Source organism: Haliotis asinina, chromosome 1 (assembly GCF_037392515.1).
Source record: "Haliotis asinina isolate JCU_RB_2024 chromosome 1, JCU_Hal_asi_v2, whole genome shotgun sequence".
NCBI classification, from domain to species: domain Eukaryota; kingdom Metazoa; phylum Mollusca; class Gastropoda; order Lepetellida; family Haliotidae; genus Haliotis; species Haliotis asinina.
In genome coordinates, this window is record NC_090280.1 from 71,528,647 (window position 1) to 71,549,513 (window position 20,867).

General features: G+C 40.6%; 2 protein-coding genes across 3 annotated transcripts in view; one reads left to right on the forward strand and one right to left on the reverse strand.

The window, feature by feature from the left end:
* The window catches only part of LOC137296548 (transcription elongation factor SPT6-like), a 52,365-nt gene extending 40,903 nt beyond the window's left edge, over nt 1-11,462 (forward strand). For both annotated transcript variants that reach the window (XM_067828357.1, XM_067828364.1), the window contains exons 24-38: nt 133-300; nt 499-626; nt 1,098-1,305; nt 2,245-2,392; nt 2,539-2,687; nt 2,924-3,064; nt 3,454-3,560; nt 4,062-4,150; nt 5,409-5,524; nt 5,867-5,989; nt 6,241-6,401; nt 8,739-8,929; nt 9,695-9,763; nt 9,890-10,038; nt 10,270-11,462. In XM_067828357.1, coding sequence (XP_067684458.1) covers nt 133-300; nt 499-626; nt 1,098-1,305; nt 2,245-2,392; nt 2,539-2,687; nt 2,924-3,064; nt 3,454-3,560; nt 4,062-4,150; nt 5,409-5,524; nt 5,867-5,989; nt 6,241-6,401; nt 8,739-8,929; nt 9,695-9,763; nt 9,890-10,038; nt 10,270-10,668 — 2,346 coding nt within the window. In that variant the 3' untranslated portion in view covers nt 10,669-11,462. The remainder of the gene's footprint in view (nt 1-132; nt 301-498; nt 627-1,097; nt 1,306-2,244; nt 2,393-2,538; nt 2,688-2,923; nt 3,065-3,453; nt 3,561-4,061; nt 4,151-5,408; nt 5,525-5,866; nt 5,990-6,240; nt 6,402-8,738; nt 8,930-9,694; nt 9,764-9,889; nt 10,039-10,269) is intronic.
* Nucleotides 11,463-12,289: 827 nt separating this feature from the next.
* Nucleotides 12,290-20,867, reverse strand: part of LOC137296659 (uncharacterized) — a 66,527-nt gene continuing 57,949 nt past the window's right edge. Inside the window, exon 3 of the mRNA XM_067828481.1 lies at nt 12,290-14,441. Within this exon, the coding sequence (XP_067684582.1) occupies nt 13,635-14,441 (807 nt within the window). The 3' untranslated portion in view covers nt 12,290-13,634. The remainder of the gene's footprint in view (nt 14,442-20,867) is intronic.

Genomic DNA, 20,867 nt, shown 5'->3' on the forward strand with positions numbered 1-20,867 from the left:
ACCTGTTGTGACTGTGCAGCATGTGTCAGTGGGTTCTGAGGAGCTGGAAGTCTAACTTGGCCTCAGCTTAGTACCAAACTTACCTCTGTCATGATTATCTACAGCCTTTGAGGAAGGGTCATTCTTTTACAGGATTCTGTATCAAAGGAGGATCTTCTGAATTCCCTGTACCTGGAGTTTGTCAACAGAGTGAATGAAGTGGGTGTGGATGTAAATGAGGCAATCACTCACTCTCACACATCATCTTTAGTACAGTTCATCTGTGGACTTGGTCCAAGGAAGGGCAGTAATCTCCTGAAGGTATGTCTGTAAGGTCAGTCAGCTCAAAACAGACTAGATGTAGCTCTCAGGCGATTGTGATGATGCATGTCATAGGGGATATGTATACAGTTGGTGTATTGTGCAGGTCCTGAAGCAGAACAACCAGAGGCTGGAGAACCGCACACAGCTTGTGTCTTATGTCATAGGGGATATGTATACAGTTGGTGTATTGTGCAGGTCCTGAAGCAGAACAACCAGAGGCTGGAGAACCGCACACAGCTTGTGTCTCTGTGCAACATGGGACCAAAAGTCTTTATCAACTGTGCTGGCTTCATAAAGATTGATACCAACAGCCTTGGAGACAGGTACTATTGACAGCTGGAGGGCAGTTAGTGTTATAAAATGGTTTTGATGAGATTGAAATTACCTTAAATCGTTTTGGTTGAATGTGACCACGAAAGTACTGAAGGAACTGTTCATGACACACACTAGCAAACGTTTCACTAAGTGGTTGTGTTTACAGATCAACAAGAAATGAAAACCACAAGGTGGTGATCACACTATGCCGACCAAAATAATACGGTTCTTCCTGATTCAGATTATACAGTCAATCCCCATTGTGTTCAACTTTAGATTTGTCAGCGTTATGGTTGTTTTGAAGTGTAATTTTTGCATATCCGTTGTTTAGTCATCCTTTTGAGGTTGTATAACCTGTTTAACTCAAAGTAAGCTACTAAGTCCATTCTGCTTGGACAAAACCCTGTTTTATTGTGCATGTAACTCTGCTTTTCACATATTGATTTGTAACAGGTTGACAATGGTTTACTTCTGTTTAGTACTGACAACTATGTGGATGTCCTGGATGCATCGCGAGTTCATCCGGAGGCGTATGAGTGGGCCCGGAAGATGGCAGTTGATGCTCTTGAGTATGATGACACTGCAGAGGATGCGAACCCAGCTGGTGCCTTAGAAGAGATCCTTGAGAGCCCTGAGAGACTCAAGGACTTGGATCTGGATGCTTTTGCAGAGGAGCTGGAGAGACAGGTTGGTCACTGTCACAGTCAGTGGATTCTCTGGTCCAGACTCAATTATTTACAGACCGCTGCCATATAGCTGGAATATTGCTGAGTGCGGCGTAAAACTAAACTCACTCACTGATTCACTTTGTGAAATGTCCAAACATTTCACATGAGGATCAGTTCATTTCACATCATTTTGTGTAGCTACAATCGATATACTTCAGTCATTTCATGAAATTTCATTTCATATGTGTGGTGCAGAGGGATTTGTGAAGTCTGGCTGCTCTGAACACAGCAAGTGTCAAACAAACAGGTGATAATGCTTCAAAGCCAAGCTGAAGTGCAACCGTTGCTGCCACAATAGTTTTAACTGTTTATGAGAATAAGTGATGTTGAAATCTACTTTTGTAGATTAAGTGATGAGGTGAAATTTCATGAAATGACTGAAGTATATTGATTGTTGTAACACAAAATGGCGCAAAATGGCTGACCTTCTTAGTCATTTCACAAAATGACTGATATCACATTCTGACTGTAGCATGCAAATGTTGTGGTGCCTTATGATCCTGTGCATAGCACTGAGATCAGAGAGTCAACACAGCTTTAGCAACTTGATACCTCATACTTGAAGGGTCTTGACTAACACTGAGGTACATGTGGTTAGGCAAATGACTTTGGAAATATTCCCCCCTGTTAACCCCAGCAGGGTACCCAGTAGACTGAGATGAGAATGTTACACCCAACCAGTCTCATCCTTCATTAGGGTTGAACACACCAACAATTACACTTTAAACCCCTGGACAAGATAATAATGATGTACTAATATGATCATTCACCTGGTGAATGGAATTGGTAACATTTTGATTTGACTTAGTATGCTATTGTTTGTCGGTTATGTCTGTTGCTCATCATTAAATTTTAATGCAACGGTCAAAAGGTTCATCAAAACATATTTTGCTATCAGGGTTATGGGGACAAACACATTACTCTGTATGACATCCGGGCAGAACTGAATCAGCGCTACAAGGACCTGCGAACTCCATATAGATCACCCACAAATGAAGAAAGATTCAACATGATCACAAAAGAAACACCAGAAACCTTCTATGTTGGTAAGCAGACACTGACAGCTTTGGTTAATGATTGTAATGAGCAATTCATTGATATATGTAAACAATAAGATTTAAAGAACCGATCAAAAGGATCTGAAATAAATACTAGCTTGTATTTCATCATCAATTCTTGTTATGTGTGTTAGGTAAACTGGTGATGTGTACAGTGACAGGGATTGCCCACAAGCGCCCACAAGGTGATCAGCTGGACCAGGCTAACCCAGTGCGGAATGATGAATCAGGACTCTGGCAGTGTCCATTCTGTCAGAAGGATGACTTCCCAGAACTCAGCGAGGTACCAAACCTACGTGCAGCAGCCTAAGCTGTTTGTGCTATCAGTAGTTAGGCTGTGACATTTCATTGTAAAATATGCACAAGCTGGCCAAAAGTGTTTTGTATGATAATGCTAAGGTGATGGTATCGCCCATATATGCAACAGGGTTTGATTGTTTTAGTGCAAAGTTTGCTTCTTGCAGTGGGCTCCTTATACATCTTGGCATGTGTGTATACACTAAAACTGTCTCCTGGCAGGTGTGGAGTCACTTTGATGCAGGGAACTGTCCTGGGGCAGCTGTTGGAGTGAAAACTCGCTTGGATAACTCCGTGACAGGCTTCATTCCAACCAAGATGATAAGTGACAAGCAAGTAAAGAACCCAGAGGAGAGAGTACAGGTAAGGCTAGCCAAGTATATCTTGACAGACTTTGTGGCTAGCTGTCTTCCTAGTACAGGGTATTTAGAACGTAATCATCTTTACTGTGGTCAACCCAACAACTTTCGATTGGTGGATACCTTGATAGAAGTTTTTCTGGTCTGTACTATATAATGGATACTCAGGTTATAAGCATCAGAACCAAAACAAGCAGATTGTAGAGAACTGGTTCTGATGTTTGCCTGCTACTTACTCAAGATCGTTTCAGTAGTGAATTAGAAGCTGTAATGCAGAAATGCAGAAGATATGTGTGAAAGTCTCTCTGATTTGGGGAAGATACACATTAGTACAATTTCTTTTAAAGACATCAAGAGGTTGATGATGACTTTGAGACGTCATTTGTGTTGTAGGTTGGAATGACTATACACGCTCGCATCATTAAGATTGATATAGACAGATTCCAGGTGGATATGACCTGCAAATCATCAGATCTCCTTGACAAGGAAGGCACTTGGAAGTACGTACATATCTTGTTTAGTGGTGGTCTGATGAATTTGAAATAATTTGAGATTAGTAGCAATGACTAAATGACCAAGCAATTGATAATATTTTCTTATAATTGAACACAAACAATTTGGAACACTTGTTTCATTAACAACATTTTTCACAAGGTTGGTTTTGTCTTTTGCAATTCACACTGAACTATAAACATGATACTTGTCATGACTGGATTTATCTTAGGGAGTTTGTGCTCATATCATACTGATCATCCTTTGGAGATGTGAAATTTGTCAATGTATTTTGTGCAAATTGAAAAAAAAAAAGTACATGTTTTTTCTATATTTTTATGTCAATTAACAAATGTAACCAGAAGGATTTTATAAATGGCGCTCTTCAATTTTGTTTTTAATGATTGATTGGTTGTCATGGACCAATCATCAAAATGTTAGATTTTAATCAGTTCCCAACTTGAATCTTCTGAAAGTTGTGGATGTAAACAGTGTGCTGTATGTTGTAGACCTCAGCGTGATGTTTACTATGACTGCGATGTGGAGAAGAGGGACATCGAGAAGGAGCAGGAGAAGAAGAAACAGCAGGCCAGACAGAGTGAGTAATGCTGGCTAGCTGTCATGTATGTCTTGGAGTAACAGTTCATGGCCAGCTGTCATGTTGTTGGCCAGGAAGAAAAAGTTCCTGGCTAGTTGTCATGTTGTATGTCATGGAGTAACAGTTGCTGACTAGCTGTCATGTTGTATGTTATGGAGTAACAGTTCCTGGCTAGCTGTCATGTTGTATGTCATGGAGTAACAGTGGCTGACTAGTTGTCATGTTGTATGTCATGGAGTAACAGTTGCTGACTAGCTGTCATGTTGTATGTCATGGAGTAACAGTTGCTGACTAGCTGTCATGTCGTATGTCATGGAGTAACAGTTGCTGACTAGCTGTCATGTTGTATGTCATGGAGTAACAGTTCCTGGCTAGCTGTCATGTTGTATGTCATGGAGTAACAGTTGCTGACTAGCTGTCATGTATGTCATGGAGTAACAGTTGCTGACTAGTTGTCATGTATGTCATGGAGTAACAGTGGCTGACTAGTTGTCATGTTGTATGTCATGGAGTAACAGTTGCTGACTAGTTGTCATGTTGTATGTCATGGAGTAACAGTTGCTGACTAGTTGTCATGTTGTATGTCATGGAGTAACAGTTGCTGACTAGTTGTCATGTTGTATGTCATGGAGTAACAGTTGCTGACTAGCTGTCCTGTTGTATGTCATGGAGTAACAGTTGCTGACTAGTTGTCATGTTGTATGTCATGGAGTAACAGTTGCTGACTAGCTGTCCTGTTGTATGTCATGGAGTAACAGTTGCTGACTAGTTGTCATGGAGTAACAGTTGCTGACTAGCTGTCCTGTTGTATGTCATGGAGTAACAGTTGCTGACTAGTTGTCATGTTGTATGTCATGGAGTAACAGTTGCTGACTAGCTGTCCTGTTGTATGTCATGGAGTAACAGTTGCTGACTAGCTGTCATGCCGTATGTCATGGAGTAACAGTGGCTGACTAGCTGTCATGTTGTATGTCATGGAGTAACAGTTGCTGACTAGCTGTCATGTTGTATGCCATGGAGTAACAGTTGCTGACTAGCTGTCATGTTGTATGTCATGGAGTAACAGTTGCTGACTAACTGTCCTGTTGTATGTCATGGAGTAACAGTTGCTAACTAGTTGTCATGTTGTATGTCATGGAGTAACAGTTCCTGGCTTGCAGTGTGTATCTTGTCACCTGTGTTGTTTTCATCCAGTTGCTCCAAATTAAGACAATTTGTCTTGCTGTTTTCTGTATGGTGTGTAAATGTTGCCTTTCAGCCTACATAAAGCGTGTGATAGTTCACCCATCTTTCCACAATATCGGGTACAAGGAGTGTGAGAAACTGATGACAAATATGGACCAAGGCGATGTCATTATCAGGCCCAGCAGCAAGGTATGTATATCAGCTCATTTTACCATCCTCTGCTGGTACTGTCATCAAGATATTAATTGAAACAAGTTACGTATTTGAATACATAGAGTAACATTGGGAAGTCTGTGTGAAGTGATGAGCTGAAAACATATCGACTCTTTAGCAAGTTGAGAATCTGCTTTGTCATTAATGGGAACTTAATAATAGAAACATCTGGCAATTCTAAAATATGAGTGGAATATTATCATACTGCATAGGAAATACGGGTGTCTGTTATACATTGCTGTGTAAACTGCCAGCTTCCCCTGTATATTCCTCGTACATCTTGTCACATGACTTTAAACGCTGTATGTGTGTGGCCAGGGAGCCAACCACTTGACGTGCACATGGAAGGTTGCTGATGACATCATGCAACACATAGACATTCGGGAGGAGGGCAAGGAGAATGACTTCAGTTTGGGGCGGTCTCTTTGGATAGCACAGGAGGTGAGTGGGAAACTAAACTGTCTTTGATTACATGTTTTAAGTTACTTCAACATACGAGTTTTCAGTGACATTCAGTTTGCTAGAAGATGTACTGTAAGCTAGCATTTATTCTGATGTTCTTGGATATCTGATTTAAGGCAACACTAATGAATAACTTTATGATATTATGAACAACCATGTTAGATTAGGGTCATCATGCACTGCTTGTAGGACACAGTTACATTTAATGTTATGAATGATTGCCTGAACAGGAATTTGAGGACCTGGATGAAATCATTGCAAGACATATTCAACCTATGGCAGCATATGTGCGGGATATTGTGGGCTTCAAGTACTACCGTGATGCTGAAGGTGGCAAGAGAGAGATCCTTGACAAGTTGCTGATTGAAGAGAAGAAAAAGGCTCCATCAAGGTGGGTTCCTGCTTTTTACTGTTCACTCAAACATTGATTAGGAAGGTTCATATTTTGGAATTTATTTTTATTTCAATATTCACATGGGCCTATGGTACAGTCTAGAAGTGTCACAATTCAGTTCTGTGCATCAAAAATAGAACTGATTGATGTACGATTCGATCTCAATTTCAAATGCATCCATTATGATTTGATTCAAAAGGTACTTTATTTCTAATACTGAGGGTTCATTTCCACTGAAATCATAAGATATCATGTTCAAAATTCGCTTCCGTTTCATACTTGGCAAACACTAAGCTGGGCCCCATCTTGCATATAGCAGTGTACTAGCTTTGGCTCAAAGTTGTGCAAGTAAAGGGAGCTGGGCTCAGGCAAACACGTTTCATGACCACTTTCTGTTATGAAAAGTTATGTGTACTCTGATTGGACGACTCTAACCAATGACAGTTGAGGTTGCTTGTGAGTCCTTAGTAACATGTAGTCCTTAGTAACAAAATCACGGATGGGGTGTGGGTTAAAACACATCAAGCAAACTTGAAATCAAAAGTCATCAGGGTGATGATTTTCTAGACCTGGAAGGTAATGTAGTGGAGGAGAGGGAGGGAAAGTACCCTCTTTTAGCAAGATTTGTTAAACACTGTCTCAGTGTACCTGCTACATGTGTGGCCGGTGAGAGGCTATTCTCCACTGAAAGGGACATTGTAAGTGCCCAGAGGGCATGTCTTTCAAGTGAAAGTGTGAACATGCTTGTTTTTCTTGCATAGAACATGACCATTCGAAATGAGTTACATTACAATGACATAACAGTCACAATGAACAGTTGACACCAGAATTGATAACTGAAACTTAATTTCATGATCACCTGTTCAGTGAGTATTTTTTGATAACTTGTCTTGTCAGAAGTTTTAACCAGTATTTCACACCATGTATATAAGAATAAATAAGAATAAATAGACCTCGGAAACCTCCCAGTTTCACCTTAAACCATAACACTGGGTGCATTCAATTTTACTCCAAGAAATTTCTTTTCATGCATACAAGCATGCTTTCTCTATTACTCTCTATCTGTATTTTGTAGGCACCATACTTCAGAGCCGTGCAACAATATTTGTTTTATTTTGTTATCAAATGCTTTAAAAAAGGTCTGATCTGGAGGACTCATCGCTCAACCTTGTCTAGCACCCAAATGGCTAGTAAATCTATCACTATTATTCTGGACACACACTCTTAAATTCTCATAAATGCTGTATAATAACTTGTTCAATTTTCTTGCTTAAACCATGCGATTTTAGTAAGTTCCATAGCTTATTTCTTTCTACTGAGTCAAATGCCTTGGAAAAGTCAACAAAGAATACATAAGATTTATCCTTAATTTTTTTTTATATCATGGCCTGTAAAGTGAAAATATGGTCAGTTGTAGAATATCCATCTCTGAATCCCTCTTGCTCTTCACTAATTTTATCCAGAGTATCTGCCCAAAAGAATAATGTCTTGTTTGTTATATATTTGAATACTTTACCGAATATGCTTAGGAGAGTGATACCTCTGTAATTGTTTGTATATGGGAGCAGTAACATCAAGAGACCGTGTTTCTGGAAATTTTCCATTTTCTAACATCACATTAAATATTAATTCAAGATAAGGTAACAGGATATCTGTTGAATATTTAAAGAATTCAGGGAGGGTATTGTCTATTCCCGGGGCTTTATTACATTTGTGGTGGTGGATATTATCAAGAATTTCATCTCTGCTTATAGGTAAATTTAGATTCTCTTGGATTAAACAACATGTCTGGGTTTGTTTGAGATGTACTCTGGCTTCCACCTAATTCAAAGTCTGTTAACGTCCCATTCTCATCAGGAGAAAAGAATAAATCTTTGAAGTAAACGTGCCATTCTTTAATATCAGTGTTATTTGTTTTACGTTGACCACTGAAGTTTTTATGTTCTGACCAGAATTCTCCCACCTGAATGATGGGAGTTTGAAAAAACTTGCTCTCTGACTCTTTTAAGTCCTTTGACAAATGATACAGTGAGAAATCCTATAACAGGGGACTGCCCCACTCCTTGGAAGTTTGTGCTGAGAATCACTATGTGCTCAGAAAATGAGAAATCTTGTCTGGTCTCCTTGTGAACCAATCATCTCATTGTTCCTACATCTGTTTCCCTCCATTCAAGTGCTTAATGTGAGAAACGTTAAGTTTAAACTTAAGATTAAATTGTTTGTTTTTATAGCTCATCTGTAACTATATGTCAAGTTTTGAAATCATCAAGTACTTCCTCTTCTTCAGAGTTTGTATATTTCATTCAGGTGATTGTTGTTTGTTTTGTCTTGTAGAATCCCATACTTCTTCAGTGTGTCAAAGCAGTACCCGGGTAAGTTCCTGCTGTCTTACCTTCCCAGGACCAAACCCCGCCACGAGTACTTCTCCGTGACAGCAGAGGGCCTAAAGTACCGCACACAAATCTTCCATTCCATCAACTCATTAATCCGCTGGTTCAAGGAACACTTCCGAGACCCTATTCCAGGTGAGAGCCCATGCCGCTTGTATCACAGCCATACTTCAGCTACTTGTCACAACATACTGTACTTGCTTCTATCATTTTTGACTTGATAAGTACATATAAGTCTACAAAAAAATGTAGCTCTTGCCATAAACTAGATGTTATCCATAAAGTCAACTGTCAACTTTCAGACTTGTAGAATCCTGATCATATAATCAGACTTAAGCAGTTTAAAAGGTATGTACACACACAGGCTGTGTGGAGCACTGCAAACTGTACTTGTAGATTACAACCAATAGAAATTGTTTCTGACAGTGTTGTTTTGTTTTATTCATCATGTGACTAAGAGTAGGATCAGATGCTTTTGTCTGTCTCAACAGCAACTTCAATAACCACTCTATGTCCAATTTCATATTTTATTTGAAAAAGAAAGACATTTTAACATTTTTCTTACCAATATTTTGGATAACCACTTTGTTTATTTTGTGTATTTATTTGACATTTGTTTTATTTCTTGGTTCACTGAAGTCTGAAGGTGTGAAATTAATATAAATACAAACAACGTCACAATTTTGTGTCAGTCTTTACAGATAAAAGAAATCATTAACAAAATTGAAACAGGGTCACAAACATGCAGACTGCCATGTTTGTTGAATGTAGTACAGACTACAGTCTGCATAGAAATTTAGGCTGCACAGCCCGCTGGACAAGTTCCATATTGTTAAAGAAAAATAACAGCCTGCATACATGATGTTAAGCCTTTACACTAGGACTTGTGTGTTATTGCAGGCACCCCTGCCAGTTCTCGCACCCCGATGGTATCTTCAGCGTACCCAACACCCAGCATTAACCTTCAGAGTGAGTAGCCTCCAGACACGTCTTGTTGTTGTTTATTGTGACTGAAAGTTCTGTACACACACATGTAATATGAATATGTTGATGTGTGAAGTGACCTGCTCATACAGTGTATCCTTCCTTTGTCAGATGTGGATCCAGCCACTATCCAGCGTGCAGCAGCCGTCCTCCCGAACAACATCTACAACACGCTGGCACAGGTAGCCAATGCTACACCGCAACAATTTGGGTCAAACCGCAACTTTGCAGGAGCATATAGTGGTGGATTTGGATACCAAGTAAGTTATGTTTCAATCACATGTAAGTTAATGCCACCTATATCCATCAGCCCGGTGAACGGTTTATGTATAAATATATGAGTAACTTTACTTAGAATAATACACAAACATGATGTGATGAAATGTGTGTTGCAAAACTGTAAGTTGAAAATTGTAATCATCTTTGTGAAGGAAAAAATTGGTAAAAGTAGAAGCCAGTGAATACAGTGTTATGATCTGTTTATGTTGCAGCAACCCACACCCCTGGGTATGACTCCACTTGTAACCCCTTCCTATCATGGTCAGATAGCCACTACCCCAGGTGGACAGCCTATCACCACACCTTCCTACAACCCTACACCACGCTCTGCCTGGCCACCTACTACACCAAGGACACCTGCCCGTACACCTCAACATAGGACCACACCCGGCCAGCCTGCACAGCGCATGACCCCACGTCCTACACCATCCACCCCTGCTGCCACTGACTGGGCCAAGGCAGCTGAGATGTGGGCCAAGAGGAAGCAGGAGCCACGCAAGCCCACCACACCTCGCTCTCATAGTTCTCCTCGTGTGCGGCCATCACCTAGTCCCATGCTGGACAGCAGTCCAGATGGTGGAGACGCCACACCCCTCATTGATGAGCGCTGAACCTCAAGAGAGTGACAAGAGCAATGCATATATTGTCCTAGCTTGAGATGATATCTCTCAGCTGGATAGCACATATGACCAGATCTTCAGCAAGTCAACATCCAGGTGATGTCTTGACAACTTGTGTATAATAGAGCTCGCTGGTAGAGTGTGTCCCTGGTCCTGTACATACAGTGGGCAGCTCCCATGTTATTTGTTGACATGACAGATGAATACCACCATACATCACAAATCTTGGGCTGCAAGGGAGCAAGGATGGGCTTCATCTATTTGGTATGATCAATGTGATTGCATTGTGTAGATTGCCTGGATATGTACATATTCACAATTGTCGAACATGGCAGTGGCATAGGTTAACCATGTCCGAGTTTGTATTTATTGATATGATACTTATTCATGAAGTATTGATGACGTTACAGGTATTTCTCACAGAAGGAATCATGAATCAGGTTCGTTTGACCGGGATGTTTGCCTCACTTTGTAAATACACACAGCTTAATTGTGAATCATGCATTCTTGAAATTTTCAAACAGTTTGCAATACAAGGTTACATAACACTGAGGAATTGCTGACAATGTGACATGTACACAAGATGAACTTGCTGCCAGAAAGGGCATACTGATCATTTGTAGAGGAAGTGGAGCTTCTCTCTGTTTAAGAGAATACCTTTGGAAATGAACTTTTCCTCTGACCTTTAACAACATGATATGACCCACTTGTCTGTATTCCATTCCTCATTCTCCATTTGTATAAAGCCTATCTTGGTAATAAAACAATTTTTCACAATAGTGAAATCTGCCTTATTTTGTAGTACTCAGGTCAGTGAACACAGACAGTTAAAATATTAATCAGGTAAGTAGATGGACAATTTACAACCTGTGCGTATCAAACAGGTATGACGCCAGGTCATGGCAGCCATATGTGATGTGACATACTGAGGACAATCAAATTCTGCTACGTTTGTAGTGTAGTTTGTCCACAGTCATGCTTGCTCTCTTCTGGTAGCATTTCGCAGTATAAAATGTGATTTGTCGTTCAAAACATTCCTGCTCCATTGCCACTGGTTCCAGTGGAGGTCCATTTGTGCCCAGCATAGATAATTCATGTTTACTTGTGTCAGAGACGTTTGAAGATCTGGGTTAGAATTAATCTTCAGTAACCCATGCTTGTCGTAAGATGCAACTAATGGGATGGGTTGGTCAAGCCTGCAGAATTCGTTGATACGTCATCATATCCCTGTCGTGCAGATCGATGCTGATGCTGTTGATCATTGGATTATCTGGTCCAGACTCCATTATTTATAGTGAGTGAGTTTAGTTTTGTGCAGCACTCAACAATATTCCAGCTATATGCCGGCGGTCAGTAAATAATTGAGTCTGGACCAGACAATCCAGTGATCAACAACATGAGACAGCATCGATCTGCGCAATTGGGAACTGATGACATAAGTCAACCAAGTCAGTGAGCCTGACCGCCCGATCCCGTTGGTCGCCTCTTACGACAAGCATGGTCTCTTTTATCCACCGCCATAGAGCTGGTATATTGCTGAGTGCTGCATAGAACTAAACTCACTCACTTCTGTGACCGCATTGAGTGAAATTGTGGTCATAAAACAAATACCCACACTGCAATGTTGCCTTTAAACCAGCTTAAACAAATTTACAGAACTTTTCATGGAAATATCTAAGAAACATCCAAAATTTTGGAATGACATTTAATGATCGGTTTAATCTGAACGTCAAACATTATAAACAATAAACTGGTTGGCATACCTGATGTTTTGCAGACAAGTAATTTTAAAGGCACTAGGACTTAATCAGCTTTGTACACAAATGTCTGAGAAGCTTTTGAATAACATAATATATCTGAAAACACTACACTTACAGTAAATCTTGATGTACAAAGATTCCTCTACCTCCATTTGGATATCATTCTCTAACTGGAAAATAAATAGTATAATCTAAAGAGGACTTAAAATGTAGCGCAACATATGTCATATTTGGAATTTCACTTTCTTCGTAAACCACACATTCTAGTAATTTTTTGGTTGAGTAGCATCCGGCAATCAAACCCGCACCCTCAGCGTCAGGCACCTAACTGACAGCACACAAAGCCCGCTCAGCCACAGCGACTTCCACAAAATGGAACTCGGACAACTGGTAGCCTGGACTGCGTACTTTGTGTGCCTATGATTACATGATGCCATTTACAAAGTCGCTGTGGTTGTGGTGGCTGAGGGGGCTAGACGGCTGACTTTGTGTACCTATGATTACATGATGCCATTTACAAAGTCGCTGTGGTTGTGGTGGCTGAGGGGGCTAGGCGGCTGACTTTGTGTGCCTATGATTACATGATGCCATTTACAAAGTCGCTGTGGTTGTGGTGGCTGAGGGGGCTAGGCGGCTGACTTTGTGTGCCTATGATTACATGATGCCATTTACAAAGTCGCTGTGGTTGTGGTGGCTGAGGGGGCTAGGCGGCTGACTTTGTGTGCCTATGATTACATGATGCCATTTACAAAGTCACTGTGGTTGTGGTGGCTGAGGGGGCTAGGCGGCTGACTTTGTGTGCTGGCGATTAGGTGTCTGAGTGAGGGTGCGTGTTCGAATCCTGGATATGACTCAACCAAAAAAGTACTAGAATTTGTGCTTTATTAAGAAAGTGAAATCCCAAATATGACATGTTGCATTTGACCACTTTCTAAATGGCATCGTGTAATTAAAATGTAGCCTTGTCTTAAACAGGTTAAACAAATCTGCTATACTACACTTTGAAATTCTAACAAAAGATAATTTTTTGGTTTAGATGTCCATTATAACAGAAAATTTTCCATTCGAACAAAGAACAAACCAAGGCAGATCCCTAGTCACTAAATCAGAGTTTGATCTGTTGGTACTGCGGCCATTAATTCTCTTGCACCTCCATGGCAGCTTCAGCTCTATATATCCACATATACATTTGGTGCATTATGTGCTACATTTCTCATTACAAACATATTTGCCTCCAAACTCTAAGGCATAGTGAGAGATGTGTTGTTTATCAATCAGTCTGCCGTCCTTGAGCACCATAATGTCTGCCGTGGCACTGTAGCTCTCGACACATGCCTGGCGGAACCCTGTGGTCTCTGGTCCATACAAACAGTCACTGAAGGCTCTTGGGTCACTACTGATATGGATGTGCAAAGTGTGTACCAACCCAATTGCTGTCAGATTCACGCTGCCTACACACCCATCATGGCTACTTTCAACCTTGCTGTCAACAGGCGTGTAGTCCAATGTCAGTTGTTTGGCAGGATTCCTGTAGCCAATCAAGTAGGCTGTTACAGTTATGACATCTGTGACAATTCCTCCAGACAGTGACAGACTTATGTTTGAATTTGGTGTGATCCCTTGAGCCCAGATCCATGCAGGAGGAAATGACTTGCCCCAGTTCTTCTCCATATGAGCCACAGCATTTTTTCCAGTCACCTGAAGGCCAAGATGAGGTACACTTAACTCATACCACTTGACCTTTGAGCGAAGACTGTATACAAACCAGTGGAGAGGGAGGGGCAGATGTTCTAGCCAGCCCTCTGGACCCTTCCCTTTGGGACCCCATGGAATGGGAGAAGATATTTCCCCTCGGAAGATGGCGCTATCAGTCTGGAAGCTGAATTGTGTTCTATTTTCTTTCACATTGAAGGAGATATTCTTTCCAGTCGACCATTCAAAAACTGCTGGTGAAATGTCATCAGGGTCCTTAGTAACTGGAGATCCATTGACTGTAATGCTCATCTGAAACAATGATGTTGCCATAAGTTGTGTGTATATTATTCACTGCACAGCACTGAGTATCTTCAACAGATGAAAGTTTTTCAAAAATACTAAAGATTGTCTACATAGAGGATACTAAACAACCTTCCGTGTAATAGCATTTTTATTAAATGAGTTAATGATTTGGTATCAAACGAGCGAAAGCAAGTTTGATACTAAATCTTTAATGAGTTTAATATATATGGTATTTCACAGAAGCGAGTTTAGTAATCTGTTTATTACTCGCCAGCATAAATTGACAGAAACTGCTGCAAATTTAAAATTGCCTACAGTGTGAGGACTCTCAGCTTTCAAGTCAAGCAAGGTCTAATAAAACTGAGATGACGACATGAGCATTGTGACGTCACAACTTTAAACCATTTTGACATCATACATCAAGCAGTATTACACTAGTGTAATATTACTGTAAAGATATTACAGTATCTTCAATGGGTGAGTAATAAAGTTGGGTATTACACAGTAAAACAGTAATAGTATGATGTATGAACCGAAATCAAAGATTCACAAATGATCTATCCCGATTCTGAAGGGGATGCTTGAACACAGGTCCACACATTTGGCATTTCAGTGGAGTTATGGTGAAGATGCAGAAATCTGGGTCCACATCAGTACCAGCCTTTTCGTCTACATGTCGTGTTAGAATAGGTCAATGTTTATATTAGGGTTTATATAAGACCATTGGAAGTTACTTCCTTTTCTTACACACAAATAGGTTAGAAACCCATGTGAGAAAACTGGTATTAAACGTGTGAGATTTGATAGAGTTATGATGGACTAATTTCCTGAAAGACCAAAATTCATTTACTCATACTTCAATAGGACAGAAACATGCTACTTGTGCCCAAAATACCTTTACACCTGCTATTTTCGTGATTGCAACATAGACAGGTCTTTTTACTATGAAACAAATAAATATAACACAAATCTTGTATTTTCTAATTCCTTTTATTTAAACGTTTGATTCTAATCATGATTTCTAAATGGCTTGAACAACTGGTGATAATTGTATAAACAATTATGTGAAATTAGAGGTAAAGCTGGGATTCCCTTTCAATATATAAAATGCACAACATTGGTACTTCTACCAAAGAGCTGCACAAGTGTCATCTTTATCGTCTTGCATAAATACCTGACATGATAACATCAGAGCCTGTCCATTGGAAGACTGATTTGCCTCATTGTTCCTTTGATGGTATTAATGAAGATGACATTTTTCACAGATAAACATGATGATTCTGTCAAAAAGGATCCACTTCCCGCTCTGAGCTATGTGATTCCAAAGTCATCAGATTCAGTCATGACAATCAGAAGCAAAACATACTTGTTGAAACATATGCAAGGGTTCATGAGTGCAAATAGCAACACACGTCCTTCTGTTCAATTGAAACAGTACAAGAACAGTTACTCTACACATCAGTTATTACTTCCAACATATTCCTTCATGCATGATAATGCAAGTTCATGCCTTCATAACATACAGGATGTAATCAACTCACATTTCATACTGACAACTCCATAAATTCCTTATCATTTCGGTAGAGTAGACCTTCAGCAAAACATGTTTGCCATAAAAGGCGACTACGCTTGTCGTAAGAGGCGACTAATGGGATCGGGTGGTCAGGCTCACTGACTTGGTTGACACATGTCATCGGTTCCCAATTGTACAGATTGATGCACATGTTGTTGATTACTGGATTGTCTGATCCAGACTCGATTATTTACAGACTGCTGCCATATAGCTGCAATATTGCCACATTCCAAGTGGCAGTTTCTGGTTCGGGGAAAATGAGGAGGCTGCACCCCAGCGAAGAAGGGCAGTCCCCCATTGATAGTGACAATAACCTCAACAATGTCACATTGAAGCACACAGGTTTCACCTAATTACATGCACTCATAGTTTTGGCTCAGGTAGATGGGATACCATTTAACGTAAACTGGTACACAAGTACTGATCCCTAATGTACGAGGTGATGTCAACAAGTTTTGAGCCTTGCATATAGAAAAACACAAAATATTGGTATGAACCACATTTATTTTTCAACATAGTCCCCTTGTGAGTCAAGACACTTGTTCCATCTTTTCTGCCAGGCGCTGATGCCATCTCTGTAGAAGGCGCCATTTTGGTCCTCAAACCAAGCCTCATTAGCAGCAATAAGCTCATTATCATCCTGAAATCTACGACCACGCAAGTGTTTCTTGACATTTGGGAACAGATGGTAATCACTTGGTAATCACTCGACGATTTTCCAACACAAGTCTACGCACTCTGTCAATGTTTTCCTGACTAGTGCTTGTTGTTGGGTGACCTGGACAGGGGCCATCTTCAAGACTCTCTCTACCATGCTTGAATTCATTGCCCATTGTTTGATGCTAGCAGATGAAGGGGAAGACTTCCCATAAACTGCTGAAAGCCTTTCTTCAATGTTCTTCTTGAGTTTCCTTCAAGAACTAAAAAACTTAATTACTGCTCTATACTCAATTTTATTCATTTTCACTGCCGTGAGGGGGGTCTCTTTCTGTCAATGTGAGCTGTTCAATAACTTCTGAGAGTAGGATACCAAAACTTATATATCACATCAGGTACACCCCAAGGTTCAATGTCGTGCCATAGTCTGTGACACAGGGGTATGAAAAATGCTCAAGACTCAAAATTTGTTGACATCCCCTCGTACAGAGATATCAAAAACAATTTCCCGATCACAAACAATGACATCACACGCTCAAATAATTTATACTTACGAGAAAAGTCCACATTTACATAACAACATCATTGTTTTAGAGTGTCAAATTACTTTTCTGTTATCTTGTCGAGGTGCTTTATCACTATTACCTATTACCACTATTTAGGTTGTGGCAGAAACGTCTTTGTGGAGGATCTTTTTGGGTATGAGTAGTGGTTAGGAAGTCAAGAGATGTCATTCATTCACAAAGTTGTGTTCTATATTACTGGGCAGCTACGATGAGAATATGTGACTTTTGAATCCATTCATCCATAAAATGTTGTGATTTTGAGAAGAAATAGATTACTGAACTCGTGTCGGTCAGTTAGTGTTTATCTTACAACGCGTTTCAAAAATGAAATTTTGTGATGAAAATTGATATTTGACACTTATTCTGACTCATGCTTATTCTGCTTATCTCCTTCCTCTATGTGAAAATAGCTGAACACTTGAAATCCCTTGGAGTTCCTTTCCAACTGAAGAGGACGCACAATACACTCACCCATAGGAAGCCTCCCTTTCCTGCCAATATGGTCACATGACCCACCATGTGTCTCCAAATCTCATAAGCCTGACATGAGAATTACAGTGAATTCAGCGTGCCTGTGAGGAGCGGTTGGGAGAGCTTGACGTCATGAGTCAGGATATGTATAAAATATCAATTTCAATTACATATTTTTCCTTATGCCGACTCATCCTTATTATGCTTCCAGAATCCGACAGAAACAGCCGTGTGTCAAGCCACGCTGGGTTCTGTTGACTACCATACAGTTCCCCAGTTTGGCAACTATAACAGCAATCATTTGGTCCTGTTCTTCCAAAATTTATCTTTGAGATGGGGGATCACATCCAATCAAGCTTGTGTTATCTTGAAGCATTTGTTGACTGGAACATGACAATATGTAGATCAGCTGGCATCCTGCTTGTGTCCAGCTATATTGTGCCTAGTCTATTGTCAACTGTATGTCAAGATTTTCAAATCAAGACCAGTCACAACCCTTCTTCATGTACAAGTATTTTTATTACAAGTACAGGGTTATAATCACTCATGCTAGCCTGTTCAAGACGTGTGCATGGACTCTTAACCATATACTCTGTAGAGTGTCTTGGTCTTGACAAGTCGCAGGCTAAAAGGGTGAGTGAAACTCAGCGCCTTCGCGGAATCGTTAGTTGTTGAGCAACAACGAATGGCCCAAACTGGTGAATGCCAGCAACGTCCTCTGTGGCGATGTCCCATAGGTAGTGATTGGCAAACACCATATTCGATATCCAAAAAGCAGTCTTCTATTATCATTGACAGCAAGCAGTTTCAGTGTAAAGCGAGTGTTGACGCCAAGGCTTTCATTTCATGTGGATTGAAAACTCTCAGAGGTTCAAGTCCTGCTGCTTTGTAGCCCTTAACATAACTGCTCTTATCCATACTAAAGTATTGTGGGATACTTCCGTAGGTGTCTCAGTAGATATTGGGATGAATAAGCCCTTGAAACGTTGTCTCCTTGTTTTTGTACTTGGAGATACATCTTCAACACTCTGACTGGGCATAATGATAAATCCTATGTGTCATGTGACCCATGATTTAGTCAGCTTGATTCCCGTTTTCATAACAGTGATAACAGCTGAGTGTCACCAAGTATGTGTAGAGTGTAGACCCTTAATGTCATTGGTATGTTTTTGATGACATAAGCAGTCCACTATCTGATGATGTGTGCCCTTCACTGCAGAAAGCCTTTCTTTCTAGCGTATGGTCCATTTATCGTTGTATAATGTGTGGGTATATCTACGTGGAACAAGGGTGACTGCTTTTCCCACTCTTGCAGAATATCTTTTATGTTTCAAGCAGGCTTTGATATACTCCACATATGAAGTTGGAGCGATGTGTGCTTGTTTGGTGTGAGGATGGACGAGTAGGCTCTTTTATTCTAGTAATTGTAGTGTTAGTTGTCCTAGTTCCTCGATGAGTAATAGAAACCAATCTTTTGCTGGCCAATAAGGTGCAACCAAAATCAGTTGTATCAGAATCGTCTGCTTTATTTTCCTGATGTAGTACTAGTAGTAGTACTAGAGGGGGGAACGCATAAATGTACAGTCCCTCCCACGAAATGCTGAGGGTTGCCGCTACTGTCATAGTAGTAACAGATAGAGAAAGGCTTGTTCTATCATGGCTTGAATTTTGACCCGCCGATCATCAGATGAATCGAATCCTGAGGAATTGAAGATCTTGCTGCGGCTCTAATTCTGATTTCAGTATATTTACAGTGAGTGAGTGAGTTTAGTTTCATGCTGCACCCAGCAATATTCGAGCTATATGGCTACGGTCTGTAAATAATCCAGTGCTAAACAGCATGAGCATTGATCTGCGCAATTGGGAACCAATGACGTGTCAACCAAGTCAGTGAGCCTGACCACCTGATCCTGTTAGTCGCCCAGTATATTTACAAGCCATCCGAGTTGATTTAGCAGCTTGATAGTGAAGTCTAACTGTACACTGAGTTGACTTGTCTCGTGATGTGCTTGAATGTCATCATCTAGGTAAAATACGCTGCATAGTCCCCTCCGATATAGATACGTGACTATTGGCTCAGTGACCACTGTAAACAGTCACAGAGCTGAAGACATTCCAAATGGTAAGAACCCTCCATTGGTATAGCTGACCGTTGAATAGGAAGCACAGGCATTTCCTGGAATCTGGAAGTATCAGAATGTGCAGGTAGGCATCTTGTAGATCAATGCTGGTTAAATAATCCGCTGGACAGATGAGATGCCGCAGTTATGGTAGATCATTCACAAACGCTGATCTCCTTCATGTAGTATATAAGTTGAAACTTTTCTTTGGATTTTTTCTTGGGTACCAGAAAAATTGGGGAGTTGAATCCAGGTGTAAGTCGATCCAGGTCTAGCTTTTGGACTGTGTTTCTATAACAGAGATGATGTAGCGTTGGCTAGTTTGACTCATTGATCCCTGGGGTACACAAGGAGAGCTGGTGGTGTTGCCTGTAGTGGGATTTTGTAGTCGTCTCATAGGATGCTCATCATATAATTGTCACTGAGAAGACCCCACTTCCTCCACTAGTATTGCAGATGTCCACCCACTCATGAAGGTTGTACAGGAATGACTGGGGGTGGAGGTCTCCAGTCATTGCGAACCTGATATTCAGTGCTTTCCTCCTTTAGCACTCCTGGCAGGGTGTCATGTTCCATGGGATCGTACGTTTCCTCTGGTCGAACATACAGGATGTAATCAACTCACATTTCATACTGACAATTCCTTAACATTCTGGGGTAGAACAGACCTTAAGTAACCCATGCTTGCCATAAAAGTGACTGTGCTTGTCCTGAGAGGCGACTAATGGGATCGGGTGGTCAGACTCATCGGTTCCCAATTGTCCTGATCGATGCTCATGTTGTTGATTACTGGATTGTCTGGTCCAGACTTGATTATTAACAGACCACCACCATATAATCATGCTGAGTGTGGCGTAAAACTAAACTAAATCACTCACTCACTCTTGCTAATATGAATTCGACAGGAGTATGGCGGTATTGGTGCCTGAGGACCATTCAACCAAGCAACACATGCATCAAGAAGACTAACTGAAGCTGCAGCCACAGGAAAAGATGGAGCAGGACACAGAAAGTAACCCAAGGACAACAAACCACAGGAAACACA